Below are 14,720 nucleotides of genomic sequence, written 5' to 3'. Positions count from 1 at the left end.
TCCTTTTTGGCCTCTAGCGGACGCAACTAACGCATGCGCATTACTTACGAAGCCTCGCTCTTTGTCCCCATCTGTCGTTCACCAGAACCTAAGTCTTTCGCATTCAACAGCCAATAGGGTCGTAGAAATGGCGGAAAACTGATTCCGCCTCTGAAGATGAACCTTGATTGGCAGTTTACATAACCAATTGAGAATGCCACTTTGTGTCCCTGGGGAGGCACCGAACTCCGTCGTCTCGTTTCCGGCCATCGCGCGCTCTTTTCTTGGGACGGTGGAGGCCGTGTAGCGTCGCCGTTACTCTGAGGAAAGAACAGTCGGTAGAGGGTGAGTTTGGGGACGACTTATTTCTCTTTTGAGAGAGGAGCAGGATTTCTCGCGACAAGCGCTGAAGGAAGAGGCTGGGGCTAGGCTAGGTTTGGAGGGAGGCTGGCTGATCGTTCCAAGGCCCCTTGAGGCCTTGTCCCCGCCACCGCACGCGTTCACCGGTCCACCTGCGCGCGGGGGCTTATCGCCCTCAAACCTGACTCCCGCCGCGTTTCTTTGTGCGACGTGGCCTCGAATATTAGTTTTGTCAGTAAGTTCCCTGGGTCTGAGGGTGTGGGGTCTATCATCCCAGAGCCCTGGAGTGGGGGCAGGAGGAGGAGGCGCTTTGTCGGGCGCTCCTCCCCTCGGCCTCGCGAGGCCTTGCATTCCGAATGAGCAACTGAGCCCCCCGGGCGGTGTTTCTTTGTGAAAACTCTTAGCTGCGAAGTTCGTCTGCTCGCGCGGACCCCGATGCGTTCCTCCCCTGGTTCCTGTGTGCGCCCCCCCACCCCCCCGCTTTTAAGTCTTGGTGCCTAGCTACTCGACCCATGGGTAGCATCACTTTAAAAAAAAATGGAACTTAATTTTATGGATTTTCTTTATCAAGTATTTTCTACTTGGAGAAGTGGTTATCGTAAGGTGACACCTTTCTTTGTGTTCTTAACAGAAGTCAGGATTAGAGATGACTGGGAGGCACTTTACTATCTTAAATCTAGGTTGAGGTAGGTGTAGGGTAGCAAGGTAAAATATGGGACGCTCCGTTAAATAGAATTTTACAAGAGAACTGTTTTTTACTCTACGTTGCATAGGATTTACACACAAAAAATTCATTTTTCGTCGTAAATTAAAATTTTTCTATGTTGTGTATTTTAATTTGGTAAATCTGATAACTAGTGGAGGGGGCACCAACTAGATTTATACTGTCTTTGCCCAACTTACTTGTTATTAAATGGAAGGTCCTAAGAAACTCTTAGAAATTTTATTTTAAAGGACCTTACCATGTCAGTGGATTCTACATCTTTAAGGCTGGTTCATAACCTGGAGCCCATCTTAATCTGGTAGGTTTTTACCAGATTTTCCCTGTTGTTTCCACTTAAAAATTTGATCCTTAGCCTGAAAATTAAGGGGACATTTAATTTAGATTTTAGATATGTGTGATATAGTACTTGGTGTCCTGTACCTAAAGTTTGTGCCCAGTATCCCTAGTCTTTCTAAACCAACAATACGTATTTTGTCAAGCAAGTCCTTCATCCAGGTTTGTCTTTTGGACAGAAGTCCTTGCTGCTGATATTTGTTCTCTTCTCAAAGGTCCCATGGTTAGGGGGCAGTGAATTTATTACTCAGAAATTTCTGCTCCTATTTCCAAGTTATATTGGTGGTCATCATAAGAAGGTGATTTCATATGACATTGCTTAGTGTTCACTATTGTCTGCTTGGGAAAGGACAAACTGAGGCGGGATTATAAAGATTAACATTATGGAAATACTTAAAAACACAAGGTCAGGGAATTTGGTTATACAAGTGATTTTTGCTAGAATTCAGAAGAGCGGGGGAAGGCCCTGGCTGGTATAGCTCAGTGAATTGAGCGTGGGCCTGCGAACCAGACGATTGCGGTTCAATTCCCAGTCAGGGCACATAACCTGGGTTGCAGGCCAGTTCCCAGCAGGGGATGCACCAGGAGCAACCATACATTGATGTTTCTCTTCCTCTCTCCTTCCCTTCCCTTCTAAAGATTAAAAAAATAATAATTAAAAAAAGTGGGGGAAGAATGTAATTAATGACATTTGTCTAACTTATGCACCTACCATGTGTAAAGGGCAGTGGCAGCCAACAAGTCCCTGCTATGTACGTGATCTCATTTAGTCCTTAAAATAACCAGCCCTGGGAGTTAGATATTGTTACCCCCATCTTACAGGTGAGGAATCTGAGGCTCAGAAGTTAGGTGACGTGGCTAGTAAGTTCGTTGGACTCTGAAATCGAGGTGAGTTTGATTACAAAGCTTGTGGTATAGTGATGAGTAGGAGATTCTCCATTCCTTAGTCCATCATACTGTGTGACCTTGGATGGGCATCATTTTTCTTATTCAGAAGTATAATAGTTGTGAGTACTAAATGAGAATGCAGACTTAGCTTGGTGCCTGACACATAATGGCTGATAAGTAACATATATTATGATATTTATCATAGCCTCTTAACTACCAGGCTGCATTTTCTAAATTCAAAACTAACCTGCCTTGAAGTAATCTTAAATGGTTTAGAACATCCTAGCACTTCTGTTTCAAAGAGGAAGGTCATTCCTACTAAGAAGTTGTAAAATGGCCTTTCTTCTTCTTCTTTTTAAAAATATTTTATTTATTTATTCCCTCGGCAGAGGCAACCATACATCGATATTTCTCTCCCTCTCTCTTTCCCTTCCCCTCTAAAGATAAATAAATTTAAAAAAATAAAATAATTTAAAAAATAAAAATAAGAGGAAGGGAGAAGGAGCGGGGAAGGGAAGGAGAAAGAGTGGGAAAGAAACATCAGCGTGTGGTTGCCTCTCATGTGTCCCCTACTGGCGACCTGGCCTGCAACCCAGGCATGTGCCCTGACTGGGAATCGAACCTGTGACCCTTTGCTTCACAGGCCCATGCTCAATCCACTGAGCTACACCAGCCTGGGCTCTTCTTTTTTGTTTGTTCGTTCTGTAACTTCTGTCCCAATTTTTTCCCTTTTGCCCCCCTCCACCCAACCCACCCCTAAAATGGCCTTTTTGAAATGAAACGATGAGGTGTGGGTAAGATGTAAATGTAGAGTAAGAGGCTCCTTGGATTCTAGCCAGAGATAAGAAGACCTAGTTGAAGAAATGACTGAAGATAATTCAAGTTTCTGTTATAGGTCATTTTGGCATTAGGGAAAGGAGGGGTGTTTAATAGCCAGAACCCAAATAGGAAAAGATCTGATTCTAATGCCCACCTTAGCCTGCCTCCAACTGTTGCTGCGATAGACCTTGAATTTTACATGTTTTTATTTCTTTGTGTATTTTATTTTTAAATTATGATTTTCTGTTTTTAAAAAGGTATTCCATTTTCTGTGAAACTGTTATTCATGGCGTTTAAAGTTGTTACAACTGTTTCAGAAAACGATGTTGCACTATGTGGCAAGAGTCAGATTTAGTTACTCTGTTTTTATCCTAAGGAAATAATTAAGCAGAAAACTACAACCACAAAGATATTTACTGCAGCATTATAATAAGAAAACATTGAAAACAACCTAAATGTCTCATAGTAGAGAGTAGTTCAATAGTTTAGTAAATCCATTGAGGTTTGTGTAGCTGTTAAAAATTATAATTATGTTGACATTGTAGAAATTAAGAAAAGCTGAATATACAATGGTGCATTATGATTACAGTCATTGAACTGATAATGTATTTTTTGGAAGGTAAAGAAGCAAAAATGGAAATCGTGAGAGGAATATTTGCTCAGGGTTGTGCCCCAAGGTTTAGCCATGAGCATTGTTTATAATGGTGAGAAATTAGAAGCAACTCAGGTGTCCAACACAGCAGTAGCTTGGTTAGCAGCTGAATACCATGTCCATTAACAATGTAGAAGATTAGAGACATGAAAACTGTCAGTCATATGTCATAAGTAGAAAAGGAACTACAAAACTATTATGTAATAGTCATATAAATTTATAAAATAGTTTTTATAATACCCTATTTTGAGTACTTACAAATATATATAAATCAGTGACTGGAAGGGTATATACCAGAATGTTAACAGTGACTGTTTTTAGTACTGGGTCTTTAGATAACAAAGAAGTAAGAAGTAAGTGTTTTGTCATAAGTGCTTATTAATGGGAAACAAAATTGATGAAGTGACATAAATGACCAAGTCTGGGTTTAAGTGTCAACTTTCCAGTGGGGCTTACCTCACAGCTCCTATTTAAAATTGCTATCATCTACCTTTCACTCCCTATCTATTTTTAGAGAGAAAAATCTAAAAATAGATTGCCTATCTACTTTGCCCACCACCCTGTTTTTCTTTATCTTCTAGTAACGCCTTTTCTTAAGTACTATGTAATTATTATGTATATTGTTTTGTCTCTCACTAGAGGGTAAGATCCCGGAAGGTAAGAATCTTTGCTTTGTTCATTGATATTCCCCAAGCACCTAGAATACTGCCCAGCAAATAGGCATTCAGTGAATATTTATTTGTTGAATGAATTAGTAACAAAAGTTAGTAAAAAAAAAAATCAATAACCTACAAGCAGGACATTTGTCATTTTCTCCTACCTTTTGTTACTTGTCTACATTCATGCATTTAAAAAAAATCTTTTTCTTCTTAAAGCATCAACATTTTTTATGTTTGTATGGTCTTCAGAATTTTTAATGCTGTGTAACATTCCATTGTATAGACATACCATAATTTATTAAAAACTCTTCCCCAAATTTTGGGTATGTAAGTCAGTTTTATTGTTTTGTTACCATAAAGGCCATCGAGTGGATATTTCATGTATGTGGGGGATTTTAACCCAATTTATTTAAGACCATTTATGTATTGACAATTTAAATGCTGGAATAAATTGTCTATGACTTTGCAATATTATGTGGCTTAAGACCCAGAAATAGAATAAACATATTTAGAATTTACTGTGCAAATAACTTTGAGAAATATCTTTTTTTAAATTAATTAGGTTTTTTTAGAGGGGGGAGGGAACAAGAGGGAGAGAAATATCAATGTTTGGTTGCCTCTCATGTGTCCCCTGCTGGGAACTGGCCTGCAGCCCAGGCATGTACCCTGACTGGGAATCAAACTACGATCCTCTGGTTCGCAGGCTCATGCTCAATCCACTGAGCTACACCAGCGAGGGCTTGAGAAATATCTTTGAAGAACAGATTACAGTCCTACCCTAATGTCTAAAAATGCACTTTCTTTTTTAGATTTTATTATTTATTTTATTTTTTTAGAGGGAGAGAAAAAGGAAAAGAAATATCAATGTGTGGCTGCTTCTCGAGCATGTGCTCTGACTGGGAATCGAACCAATGACCCTTTGGTTCCCGGGCCCACGTGCTCAATCCACTGAGCCACACCAACCAGGGTTCTTTTTTTTTTCAATTGTTGTTCAAGTACAGTTGTCTCCATTTTCTCCCCACTACTGCCCCCCATTCCCCCCTCCTTGGTTTTGTCCAGGTGTCCTTAAAAGTTACATTTTAGGGTAAATTTCTAGGAATATCTGAGTTAAAGAATATGAACATCTTATCTTGATAGCACTTGTTATCTGTTGTGTTATGAAACAACTTTTGGATAGAGTATTTCATAAGTGCATCTATGGAATATAAGTTGTACTATTTTAAAGAAATCATATTATGTTAACACAGTATTCACAAAGAAAACATTATTTTTTGTGTCTTTCCTTTAGCTGAATTTTGACTACAGGATCTTATATTCAGGGGGAAAGATTTAGAATTGACTTTTCCCTTTTGTTTCATTTACTAAAGAACTGTCTGAATGCTGACGTCTGTCCTCAGTTTGTTAAACTGATCAGTTAGAAAATTTGCAGTTTAAAACCATCAACTTTTGAATTAAGTCTGAATTGTACCAAGACTTTTCATTTTGTTTTTTAATCTTATTTTTATTTTTTAAATTATTTTATTTTTTAAATTTATTTATCTTTAGAGGGGAAGGGAAAGAGAGAGGGAGAGAAATATCGATGTATGGTTGCCTCTGCCGAGGACACACAATGTATCATGTCCCTTGCCAGGAACTGGCCTGCAACCCAGGCATGTGCCTTGACTGGGAATCGAACTGCGATCCTCTGGTTTGCAGGCCCATGCTCAATCCACTGAGCTACACCAGCCAGGGCTGTTATTTTGATTTTTAAATGACAGAATTTAATATTTTATGTTTATATATTCATTTTTTTATTTGTTGCTCTTATTGCTTTGGTAACCATTTATTTTCTATTGTTATTAGCAACAATATTTACTGAGTGCTTACTATACTATGTGCCAGTACTTGAACTACTGTTTTCACGTATTTATTAGTAGACATAGCCACTTGGAGAGGTAGGTATTTATTATACTCTTTATAGTAGCTTAAACTGATGCAGAAGTAATTTATTACTAAGTAGCACATGACTGGTGTTAGGACCATGCTTGGAACCTAAGTATGTCTAACTCTACAGCCCATACATACTTTTCCTGCTGTTCATTCCATAGTATCTAGTGTAGGCTAGGACTGTGTAAGGTGCCATAGAAGAACAAGGCTTACTAATTTTTGTCATTGTGACAACCAGAATCTGTTTCCACTGTTGTATTTTTTAATGTGCTTTAATATTATGAGAGGGTCCATTTTTAGGGGGTTAGATTCTTTTGGGAAGGTAGTTCCCTGTTATGTTTAAAATTATTGAACGAGCAGATGCCACAAGTCATTCCTAGTACAAGCTCTTGTCTGGTACTTGTCTAGTTTCTATGTGCCACATAACTGCTAATGCCTGGTTGTTTTTTATATTATTTTTGAATGTACTCCTTTGCCACACTATTTTTTTTTTTAGTTTTTTATTTATTTATTTTATCTTTAGAGGGGAAGGGAAGGAGAAAGGGAGAGAAACATCAATGTATGGTTGCCTCTCATGAGTCCCCTGCTGGGAACTTGTCTGCAACCCAGGCACGTACCCTGACTGGGAATCGAACTGTGATCCTCTGGTTCGCAGGCCCACACTCAATCCACTGAGCTATGCCAGTCAGGGCCCCTTTGCCACACTATTTAAAATAACCAATTGTTTGGGTCTGGCAACAGCCAGGGTAGTAAAGGTGACTGATTGCATTGCTACCACTGAATGTATTTGACAGTTCATATTTTATTTTTAGGGTTTAAAAATGCAGAGCAATAAAACCTTTAACTTGGAGAAGCAAAACCATGCTCCGAGGAAGCATCATCAGCATCACCACCAGCAGCACCACCAGCAGCAGCAGCAACAGCAGCAGCAGCAGCAACAGCAGCAACCGCCACCACCAATACCTGCAAATGGGCAACAAGCCAGCAGCCAGAGTGAGTGCATGCTAAGTGATGGGGTGGAGATAAGTTCCCTGTTGGGAATGGGTTCTTGGATTTTAGGTTAGTCTTTTGGGATTATTTTTAAAAATGGCTCTCTTTTTTTTTCTTTTCTCGGTTTACTTCTTAATACTTCTTAAGATAGAAAAGGGCTGATTCTCTGAAACCAAGGAGCAGACATGTTATAGGATAGCAATTGAGTTTAGGTTGCTTTGCTGTGTTTACACATTTTACTGCTAAACAGATGTCTGCATGTTTTACCTCAGCTTAGTTTCTTTGAGGTAATCAGATGACTGGTAGTTAGGGAACGTATAGAACAAGTCTTTAAGACTTAATGGGGAAGTAGTCTGGTACTGAGTAATTATTACACTTTTAGCCTATGGCCTGTGCCAGCCCATTTTTAATTGGTGAAAAGTCTTTAAAGGTATGTTCCCAGTTGTTCAGCAAACTTGGAACACCTATGGTATGCCTCTCTAAGACTAGAACCTACTTCGACCCTCTTGATTTCTACAAAGAATACTCTTTTCTAACTTATTTCTTTACATTCTATTATCCCCAAGTATGAAAGAATGGGAACTATTAAGGTTATAAAGATTGGTGAGATAGGGAAATGGAGCAGTTATATTTTACATTTAAAAATCTGTCCCTTCTCACATGAATTCCTTGACTTGCATAATTTTCTCTTTGGCCAGTAGCTCCTGTATTGTCTTTCTGTCTATGACTTAGTCTAGGTTGGGTCCTGGACCACAGTAGAGCTTTTGAGACATCCCCCCAGATGTCTTGATACTGCTTTCACAGTCTTAAGGATAAGTGGTTAGTGGATAGATTGCAATGGGAAATAGTGTTTCGTTTTCCTATAGCAATTAGGTTTCCTAAACTAGCAGTAGTTGTAGCTCTTTGAGAATGACTGTAAATCTCTTTCCTCAATCTTTGATTGACTATGTGTCTTCTCTCAGATGAAGGCTTGACTATTGACCTGAAGAATTTTAGGAAACCAGGAGAGAAGACCTTCACCCAGCGTAGCCGGCTCTTTGTGGGCAATCTTCCTCCTGACATCACTGAGGAGGAAATGAGGAAACTATTTGAGAAATATGGGAAGGCAGGCGAAGTCTTCATTCATAAGGATAAGGGCTTTGGCTTTATCCGCTTGGTAAGCAACTAGGTTTATAGAGCAAAGCTGGGGAATGATGGGTATGGAAAATTAGTAAATAATTCTCAGATTGTCTCTTAAAACCTCATAGGTTTTTATTTTGTTTTAAGAATAACATAGGTTTATTTGCCTAAGATAGTAGGACTAAAGTAGGCCCTTTGGAACTTTTTTTTAATTAGGAAATTTTAAAAATACGGAAGTAGACAGAGTAGTATATTAAACCTGCACATACTACTTAGCATCAGAAATTAACAATTCACAGTTCATCTTGTTTTATATATGCTCTTCCTCTATTTACTACTCTTCAGAAATACTTTAGTATGTTAAAGGGTTTTTTCCCGGAAAAAATGGGAAAAGGTTTTTATTTTAGTAATAGTCAAAGTTTATATAATTTATTTCCAAAGCCCTTCTACTACATGTATTGTCTCATTTAAGACTCTTTAAAACCATGAGGGGACAGTTTTCTTTATATCTATTTTTTTTAATGTAATTATGCTAAAATACATATAATAGAAAATTTATTATCTTAATTATTTTAAGTATAGATCTGTTTTTTTTTAAATCTAATTTGATTTAAGAAATATATAGAGTGTATGCGGGCCACCTTTCTAGGCATTATTTGTCTTCATTAGTGAGGAACATGATGTGGTCAGAACTAGTATTCCTTCCAGATTGACCACTCAAGACTCTATAGGCAAGTCATGTTCTCTGGGGTTCAGATTCCTCTTCAGTGATGTGAAGGGGGTCCCATCAAGATGTGTGGTTCTAAAGAGGCCTCTTGGAAGATATAAGTGATTCTGGTAACTTGTATATAGCTAGCTGAAATTTAAATATTCTAGCTACTGTATTCTAAGTGTAGGTTTTAGGCTGGTCATTGTCCACATGATATGTTAGCACTTGGGAGAATAACCTGTGATACTGATGGCCATGTAAGTGTTGTTAACTTTTAGGATTTCCAGTTGGATTATTACAAGGCCATCAGAGCACTTATGCTAACCAAAGAGTTAACTGAAACATACAGTTCCATTCTCCCAGTTCGATCCATGTTTGTTATACACTTGTAGCCAAACTCCTGTTATTTTGAGGCATTTTGTATTGAGCTGTGTTACTTTAGACTCTTGGTAACTGTGCATTTGTTCTTTCAAACTGAATTATTCTTACTTCCTCTGCTTTCTAGGAAACAAGAACTCTGGCAGAGATTGCTAAAGTGGAGCTGGACAATATGCCACTCCGTGGAAAGCAGCTGCGGGTGCGCTTTGCCTGCCATAGTGCATCCCTTACAGTTAGAAACCTTCCTCAGTATGTGTCCAACGAACTGCTGGAGGAAGCCTTTTCTGTGTTCGGCCAGGTGGAGAGGGCCGTAGTCATTGTGGATGATCGAGGAAGGCCCTCTGGAAAAGGCATTGTTGAATTCTCAGGGAAGCCAGCTGCTCGGAAAGCTCTGGACAGATGCAGTGAAGGCTCCTTTCTGCTAACTACGTGAGTGAGGGGTCATTTTCAGAAATAGACCTTAGATAGTCACTTTTTTTTTGTGGTTTGGGGAGTTAGCCTTTAGGAACCCTATTCCTTTGTTCATTTAAAGACTGTTGATACTGATTCAGCTTTCTAGTAGGGTTTTCAGTGCGATCTTAAGTTAATGCAAGTAGTGTGAGGATTAAGAAGTAAACATTTTCAGTCCTTCAGCAGGTTGTCATGTAATAAGTATTAAGTCTTCCCTTTGAAGTTTTATAATTCTGAAAGTAGTTTTGTGCGTGCAACATCTTGGTGTTTACCCCAAGTTATCTGGAGTTCTGTAGATACCCAAATATTTAGGCTGCACTTAAGTACCCGTGTCTTCTTACTTTGAACATCTTTTTTAAGGCTCCATTCAGAGATCTGAAGCTTGACTTGATCCTATCAATCCCAGGTTCCACATAGTGCTATTAAAAGGAATCGGTTACTTGGGACTAGGTATAAAATCCCTTCAAACGTTAATTGTCTAGTCCTGACCTCTAAAACTAGTTCATTGTGTCAGTGGCAGATGTAGAAAGGGAGCCTAGTGTAGGGTATAATTTGATCTTGTTTTTTCCCAGGTTTCCTCGGCCTGTGACTGTGGAGCCCATGGACCAGTTAGATGATGAAGAGGGACTTCCAGAGAAGCTGGTTATAAAGAACCAGCAATTTCACAAGTATGTAGTCCTGACAGATTCCCTGTTAGGTGTTTGTTCTTAAGGAAGCTTGTAAAAGGGTGTGTAAAAGAGGCAGGCCTTTGCTATAAGCCTTCATTGGCAGCCATTATCTTGGCCCTTGGGAGGGATGCCTTGCATAGTTAGAATCTTGGACAGAGTTTTAGTAACCCAGGAACCTTGTCTTTAGGGAGCGGGAGCAGCCACCTAGATTTGCACAGCCTGGCTCCTTTGAGTATGAGTATGCCATGCGCTGGAAGGCACTTATTGAAATGGAGAAACAGCAGCAGGACCAAGTGGACCGCAACATTAAGGAAGCTCGTGAGAAACTGGAGATGGAGATGGAGGCTGCTCGCCATGAGCACCAGGTCATGCTAATGAGGCAGGGTGAGTATAGGCCTTATAAGTCTTAAAACTAGAAAAAGAACCAAAATAAGTTTATTTCCGGAGTTTCTTTGTATCAATCAGTAGAGAAAAGCCTAAACCTCTACTTTTATTCTCTGAAATATTTTGTTGATCTTGGTAGGCAAATGAGCTTGGAGATGTGGCAGAGAATACTGGATTCTGTGGAGAAAGGAAATAATAGGTTTGGCTTTATTTTTGGAATCTGGATACCTCGGATGGCCACTCGGGGATTATATATCCCCTTTATTTCCTAGATCTTTAATTATGGAAAATTTTGGGGCCCATATGAGGAGAACGAAGAGTATTCTCAATTGGTATGTTGTTTTTCTAGATCTGATGAGACGTCAAGAAGAACTTCGGAGGATGGAAGAGCTGCACAACCAAGAAGTGCAAAAACGAAAGCAACTGGAGCTCAGGTAACCCTTCTCACCCCCTTTTCTCCAACAACTCTAAAAGGTAATTTCTCACTAGTGGTTCCTACCACCATGCTACCTCGTGCATTTGTAAATATAGTGGCAAACATTTCTGGCCATTTCTGAAGTTTTCCCTTTGGACGGGAGATATTTCAGTTGCCTGTTGTTTTGGGAATTATTCAGGGCTACCCCAAAGAGAAAGCAGCTGAAGCTGAATGCTGGTCTCATGAGGCTCCTTTGGGAAAGGAGAACTTTTTTCCCCCAAGGGACATATCTGGGCTGCTTTAGAGCTGGGCACATTTAACCTTGAGTTTGCTGGAGAACTATGATAATTTTCACTGGGCTTTTGATCCCTTTGGCTGAGTCCCCTATTATCTGTTCAAGTTCTGGAATGCCTCTGCTTAAATACGTTGGTGATTCTCTGTGTAGGCAGGAAGAGGAGCGCAGACGCCGTGAAGAAGAGATGCGGAGGCAGCAGGAAGAAATGATGCGGAGGCAGCAGGAAGGATTCAAGGGAACCTTCCCTGATGCGGTATATCTTCTTTATGCCCATGCTGTACCAGGCCAGTCGTGATATGATAAAGCCACCATGAATCGTCTGCCATTAGGGCTATACAGTACACCAGGTTATGATAAATTTTTCTAGTCTGTGCAATTCCTTTTAGAAAGAATTCACAGGAAAGAAAGGTAAGGTTTGAAGGAGAGCTCTTTTTGCCCCATAGGCAGTGTAGGATGGGGCCCAGCATATGCAGTTTAGACTTAGTGACTGCAGGGCGGGGTAAATCCAGTTCTGTAGCAACCTTGATGTGTCCCCTGCTATTGTTGGAGTTGTAGAAGAACTCAACCATCTTTCTCCTTTCAACTCTCCTATACCTAAGAGGAGGCTCTGACTTGTGTCCTATTAGCTGGTCTTGAACTCACTGCATAACTTGGGAGGAGCTATTGGTGTTCCTCAGCTTGGTCCCAGTGCACTTGGGATGTGTTATCACTCTGTCTACTTCCCCTAGTGTATGGTCCTCAGTGGGTGTGGTAGAATGCAGTGCCGTCTTAGACACAAAGCGTGTTTCTTTGTTTTTTTAGAGAGAGCAGGAGATACGGATGGGCCAGATGGCTATGGGAGGTAAGGAATCAGGAGGTTAATGGCTCTGATTTCCATTTTTGTCTCATCTCTGCTGAACTATGTAGCTTATCACATAGGCCAGATTTAAGTAGTTCACATTTCTGGGAGCATCATTTGGTGGGGGGGGGACATGTCTTAGCCCAAAGATCTTGAATTGTTTCCTTTAGAACAGAAAGAGACTGATGATATGTGTCTCCTATACTGATCACACTGCTCTGCTTTAGGTGCTATGGGCATAAATAACAGAGGCGCCATGCCCCCTGCTCCTGTGCCGGCTGGTACCCCAGCTCCTCCAGGACCTGCCACTATGATGCCAGATGGAACCTTGGGATTGGTAATAAAATGTGGGGCCTTAGAGTAACTCTAAATGGTGATAGGAGAAGAAAAGACTTTGCCTCCACAGTCCCTGGGCCTGCCATAATTTTGCTGTAGATAACAGTGTTTAGAACCACTGTTGTCCGTTAAATGTAACCTCAAGATCTTTATTTTTGAACAAACCCAATCTCAAACTGTACTTCATTAAGAGTAAGCAGAGGCCTCTGATAGGCCCGTCTTACTGTTTTGTTGCTTCCCTGGATGAACAGGTTCTTTGTCAAGAAGGCAGTGAAGGCTAGGCATTATCACCTAAAATAGGTGTGAATGCAAAAGGCTTTATGGTTCATCTAATCCTGAGGTAGTTTTAGTTCTCATGTCAAAAATGTTAAAACAGGGTAAGTTTCAGGTTGCTTGAATAGTGGTCACCTGCCCTTGTCCGTGTACCTAGTTCAGGACAAAAGATGTAGGTAGAATTTACCCATCCTAGGAATTTAGTCTGTGGTACTGCTTAGCCAATAAGAATAGGGCTAGAAAGTTAAAGGTAGGATGGGTGGGTGGGTCTGTAATCCAGGCAACCTTTCTTTCAGGGACGTCTATCCACAGAGTTTTAAACAGGCTTAGGCACCCCCAACATCAGGAGCCTTGAAAAATTGGGTGGAGATGGCCTCCAAGGGAGGGGCTGCATATGGGTGGGAAGCTTAGGACATAGGTTATATCATAATGTTACTCTTTTTCCCTTTAAGACCCCACCAACTACCGAACGCTTCGGCCAAGCTGCTACAATGGAAGGAATAGGGGCAATTGGTGGAACCCCTCCTGCATTCAACCGTGCAGCTCCTGGAGCTGAATTTGCTCCAAACAAACGTCGCCGTTACTAATAAAATTGCATTGTCTAGTTCCCCAAAACCCTTAAGAGAAGGACCCTTTTTGGACTAGCCAGAATTCTACCCTGGAAAAGTGTTAGGGATTCCTCCCAATAGTTAGGTCTTCCCTGCCTGTACTACTCTATCTAGAGAGTATGCTGGAGGCAGAGGGCAAGGGAGGGGCAATATTTAACAAATGAATTCTGTATGGTATATCATTTAATCATATCTGTGTGGTGCATTCCTGAAGTCTCATGAGATTATTGAGGGCCTGGGAGGGAGGGAACAATGGCAACATGGATCCAGTTAGAGCCCCCATTAATCTTGATCATTCCATTCTTTGTTTATCCTATTGTATTTGCTTTCTCATTCTTAAGTTCCCCAACCCCAGAGACACTGCCACATATACCGCAAAACCCACCAACATCCCCCAATGAATTTAGCCCCATCACTTCGTTCACTCCCAGGTGGGAATTCAGGCAAATGTCCGCAGAGGTCACAGATAACATACATACGGTTCTGTTATATCCCATATATTATCCCTTCGTGTCCTAAGGAAGACATTTTCTCTTAGACATTTTCATTTTAGTATATCTTTTAAAAAATCTTGTGTTAACTTGCCTCCTCCTTCTTGGGTAGGGACGACCCAGGAATGGCGGTTTTGTGTCTGATGTGCCGATAACAGCTTTTCTTGATAGGCCTAGTACAATCTTGGGAACAGGGTTGCTGTATGCTGAATGTTCGACAGTAGCTCTTAGCCTTGCCTATCTTAGGTAGTTATGCTGTGCATTTTTTAAATTGGTGTACCATGTTTGATTTGTCCCTGATACCTCTGGAGTTTTTCTGGAAAATGGAGCAGTAATGCAGCATCAACTTATTAAAATACATTTTAAGCCTTTTAATCTTCTGTGCTATTTTTGAAGGGGAAGGGAGGGAGGGGGGTTCTGTCTCAG

At 40.5% G+C, this 14,720-nt stretch overlaps 1 protein-coding gene across 1 annotated transcript; it reads left to right on the top strand.

Annotated features, from left to right (window-relative positions):
* The first annotated feature begins 218 nt into the window (after positions 1–218).
* NONO (non-POU domain containing octamer binding) lies at positions 219–14,669 on the top strand. The gene is made up of 11 exons (XM_037057888.1): positions 219–324; positions 7,153–7,333; positions 8,293–8,486; positions 9,664–9,965; positions 10,559–10,654; positions 10,842–11,038; positions 11,388–11,472; positions 11,899–12,001; positions 12,550–12,589; positions 12,814–12,923; positions 13,648–14,669. Exons 2-11 carry the CDS (start codon positions 7,162–7,164, stop codon positions 13,780–13,782), a joined length of 1,434 nt encoding a protein of 477 aa, XP_036913783.1. The 5' UTR covers positions 219–324; positions 7,153–7,161; the 3' UTR covers positions 13,783–14,669.
* The last annotated feature ends 51 nt before the right edge of the window (positions 14,670–14,720 follow it).

This window comes from Sturnira hondurensis, unplaced genomic scaffold (genome assembly GCF_014824575.4).
Source record: "Sturnira hondurensis isolate 20B ecotype Veracruz unplaced genomic scaffold, ASM1482457v3 Scaffold0000982, whole genome shotgun sequence".
Lineage (NCBI taxonomy): Eukaryota > Metazoa > Chordata > Mammalia > Chiroptera > Phyllostomidae > Sturnira > Sturnira hondurensis.
This window is presented reverse-complemented; position numbering and strand designations above follow the sequence as displayed.